The sequence below is a fragment of the Carassius auratus genome, chromosome 3, assembly GCF_003368295.1.
Source record: "Carassius auratus strain Wakin chromosome 3, ASM336829v1, whole genome shotgun sequence".
Lineage (NCBI taxonomy): Eukaryota > Metazoa > Chordata > Actinopteri > Cypriniformes > Cyprinidae > Carassius > Carassius auratus.
In genome coordinates, this window is record NC_039245.1 from 15,499,285 (window position 1) to 15,502,398 (window position 3,114).

The window sequence follows — 3,114 nt, forward strand, 5'->3', positions numbered from 1 at the left end:
ATCTATTGATCTTGTAAATGTGAGGACTACAAACATTTTTACCTGAGATGCAAGTGAAATCTTGGTCGAAACAATCTTTCTAAATTAATTAAATCATAATCCATAAACCACTTTTGTTTCTGCTTCTTCTTTTCTTAACTACTACTCTTGCTGCGGTAATTATTACACGTGCTGCTTTATATGTTTTCATGGATAATAAAACTATTAAATAAGTAACATAACTTCACTTTAAAAATGGTGGTATAAATAATGTCCATTCAGAAACTGCTAATCGCAAATAATTACAAAGAAAGGGCAAGTAGCACATTGACGCGTTATATTCAGTTGCTGCAGTTCTTCCTCCGGCCTGCAGGCGGCGGTGCGCCGCTCAGAGCTCTTGACCGCTGCCCGCAGATGAAATGCAGTATGGCGGAGCGACGCTGAAAAACAACGAATGTGTGCGAAAAACACCGGGATAAAACCCCGAAACCTGCCGATTCCTCCCGTGATCCGGTAGATAAGCGATTATAACCACCTGCGGCTCGATAATCGCGCTCGCCGCTGACGGTGTTTCCGTTTCGTCGCGACACTTTACGATCAAATAACAAGACAAACCAACGTATCATTATTTCGTTTTCACCTGTGTTACGTTTAAACGCGCGATCATAAAACAGACGTGAACGTAAAGGCTTTATTTATTATTTTACCAAGCAGTTAAACTATGGAGAAAAAGCAATATAAATCAGACAGACGTCCTAACCATCAGCAGTCCTCCTCCAGCGGCAGCAGCGGGGAGTCCGGGGGCAGCAGCCCGGCCCACGGGGCGCCCACAGCGGCCAACGCCTTCGCCAACGACGGCAGCTTCATGGAGCTGTTCAAGAAGAAGATGGAGGAAGAGGAGGAGAGGAGGAAGAGACAGACCGAGGAGGAGGAGGACAAGACGAAGAAGAGCTCTGCTGCTGCAGGTCAAGCGTCTCAGGAAAAGAAGCCGCTTGGAGGAAGCAGCTTTGTAAGAACGGCAGTGGACGCGCTTTAGTTTAGCGTAGCACACACACTCACATAGAGACAGAGAGAGATTCGGGCTCTGTTCGGGTCCCTGCCGCTTCCTGAAGCCCGTGTAACGCTGTCAGTCTGTCCCTGTTTGACTCAGGTGGGCAAGCGGAGAGGAGGCGCGAGACTGGCGCTCAAGACCGGGATGGTGGCTAAAAAACAGAAGCTCGACTCCGAGGTGAGAGATGTGCTCTCCGGTCATGATTTAATAACGGCTAAAATTATCTTTTTATTTGTATAAGAATGGGGGAAAAAAAACGCCAGTATAATTTCATTATGACGTTATTTCATGGCGCAAATCCATACAGTACCGCTCACAGAATTTAAATATTTCAACGGCTTCTGGATTAAAAAGGCCGTTGCTATGCAACAGACCAACGGTCCGCGGCGCGTTTTACGGAGGACAGTTTCTGTTAACGTTAATACCGATACATTTTAAATACAATACTAATAAACTTAAAGGGTTAGTTCACCCAAATATGAACATGATCCCTTAAAATTGTTCCCTGTAAAGTCAAACTAGGTGTATGACTTCTTTCTCACAAAACCAATCGGAGTTATATTAAAAAATATAATGTTAAAGTCACTCAGTGGCTGTTTGCAGTGCTTCAGTCCAAAAGAAGTGAAATAAAAAGCACCCATCCATAAGAAAAAGTGCCTCACACAGCTCCGGGCGGTTAACAAGACCTATAGCGAATCCATGCGTTTTTATAAGAAAAATATCTATATTCAAAATGTAATAATCACTTTAGTGTAGCTTTAATGCAACTTTGGTTGAACTTTTGTTTGTACATGTTTAAAATACAATTACTGTAATGGTAACCATGGAAATCTACAAAAACTGTAGTTTAACTACAGTAAAACATGGTTCATTTTCAATAAAAGGCTGTTGTACACAAAAAATGGGTGATTTATATTAGCATTAACAATAAAAATATAAACCAACTACACAAAAATGTTTTATGTTTGCTAGCGAACAAAGCATTGATATATTGAATGTCCCATTTTTTTCCATAACGATATTCCCTTAGACATTTTCAAAATATTCATATACTTTATAATATTGTACAAATGTGTAATTATTAGTTAAATATCAATTTGTGATTTCAGATATTTTGCAAAGCAAAGCGTATTAGCATATTTAATTCTTACATGGTTTTCTAACAGTATAGCAGTATTAAAGCAAAATATTAAAAGAGTCATTTCCAAACAAACTTGTTTTTATGATAGTTTTTGACTCTCTTTGATATTTTTCATTTTAAATTAGTAGGCTTTTGCTACGTTACCTTTAAAGGATACGTTCACATCAAAAATAAAACTTTCCTGATAATTGAAAAGAAATGTAGTTTTTGAGGAAAACATTCCAGGACATTTCTCCATATGATGGGCTTCAATGGGGATCAATTTGGACTTTCAGCCCATTGGTTCCAATTGAAGTCCACTATAAGAAACATTTCTGATTATTATCAGTGCTGAAAACAGTTAATATTTTTGTGGAAGCTGTGATACGTCTGTGTGTTTGTTGATGCAGGTGGAGGCTGGGAAAGGAGACGCCTGGACTAAATACATGGCAGAAGTGAAAAAGTATAAAGCGCATCAGTGTGGAGACGATGATAAAACCAGACCTCTGGTCAAATAGACTGAACTGCTTCACACTGTCTGTTCCTCTCCTTCAGCTCTTCATTTCCAGGTCGAGTTTTTTTTCCTGTGCAGTGTTTGATGGGTTCTGGTTCTTTTTGAGACATTATAATTTAGTCCGTGGCATCAGAGCGATCTCGTTCACCTTGCTGATATTTTGTACTCAACATGTTTGGTTCTTGAATGTCACCTGATGAAGATTGACGATGATGAATTAAACTCACCGTACCACAGTATCTGTCCTGACTGTGATGTTCAGGTGGTTTCCATTTTACACACTTCACCACAGATAGGATGCAATGCTTTGTCTTTCTTAAAAATGTTGCATGTTTTTCAAATTCCATCAACTAGTTTAATAATTAAGCTGCTTTAACTCTTCATGCTTCTCAATAGAGCCCTGAATTTCAGGCCGGGACCAATTGGCCCCCGATTTTTTTTTTTTTTTTT

The 3,114-nt window shown here is 39.6% G+C and overlaps 1 protein-coding gene across 1 annotated transcript; it reads left to right on the forward strand.

The window, feature by feature from the left end:
- The first annotated feature begins 255 nt into the window (after positions 1-255).
- On the forward strand, positions 256-2,901 carry LOC113055607 (telomerase RNA component interacting RNase-like). Its single transcript, XM_026222033.1, has 3 exons — positions 256-988; positions 1,130-1,207; positions 2,561-2,901. The coding sequence occupies exons 1-3, from the start codon at positions 701-703 to the stop codon at positions 2,666-2,668; spliced, it is 474 nt and encodes a 157-aa protein (XP_026077818.1). The 5' UTR covers positions 256-700; the 3' UTR covers positions 2,669-2,901.
- The last annotated feature ends 213 nt before the right edge of the window (positions 2,902-3,114 follow it).

Coding starts and splice junctions, on each gene's coding strand:
- LOC113055607 (XM_026222033.1), top strand. CDS start 701: ATGGAGAAAAAGCAATATAAATCAGACAGACGTCCTAACCATCAGCAG. Junction 989..1,129: donor CGCTTGGAGGAAGCAGCTTT/GTAAGAACGGCA, acceptor TGTTTGACTCAG/GTGGGCAAGCGGAGAGGAGG. Junction 1,208..2,560: donor AACAGAAGCTCGACTCCGAG/GTGAGAGATGTG, acceptor TTGTTGATGCAG/GTGGAGGCTGGGAAAGGAGA.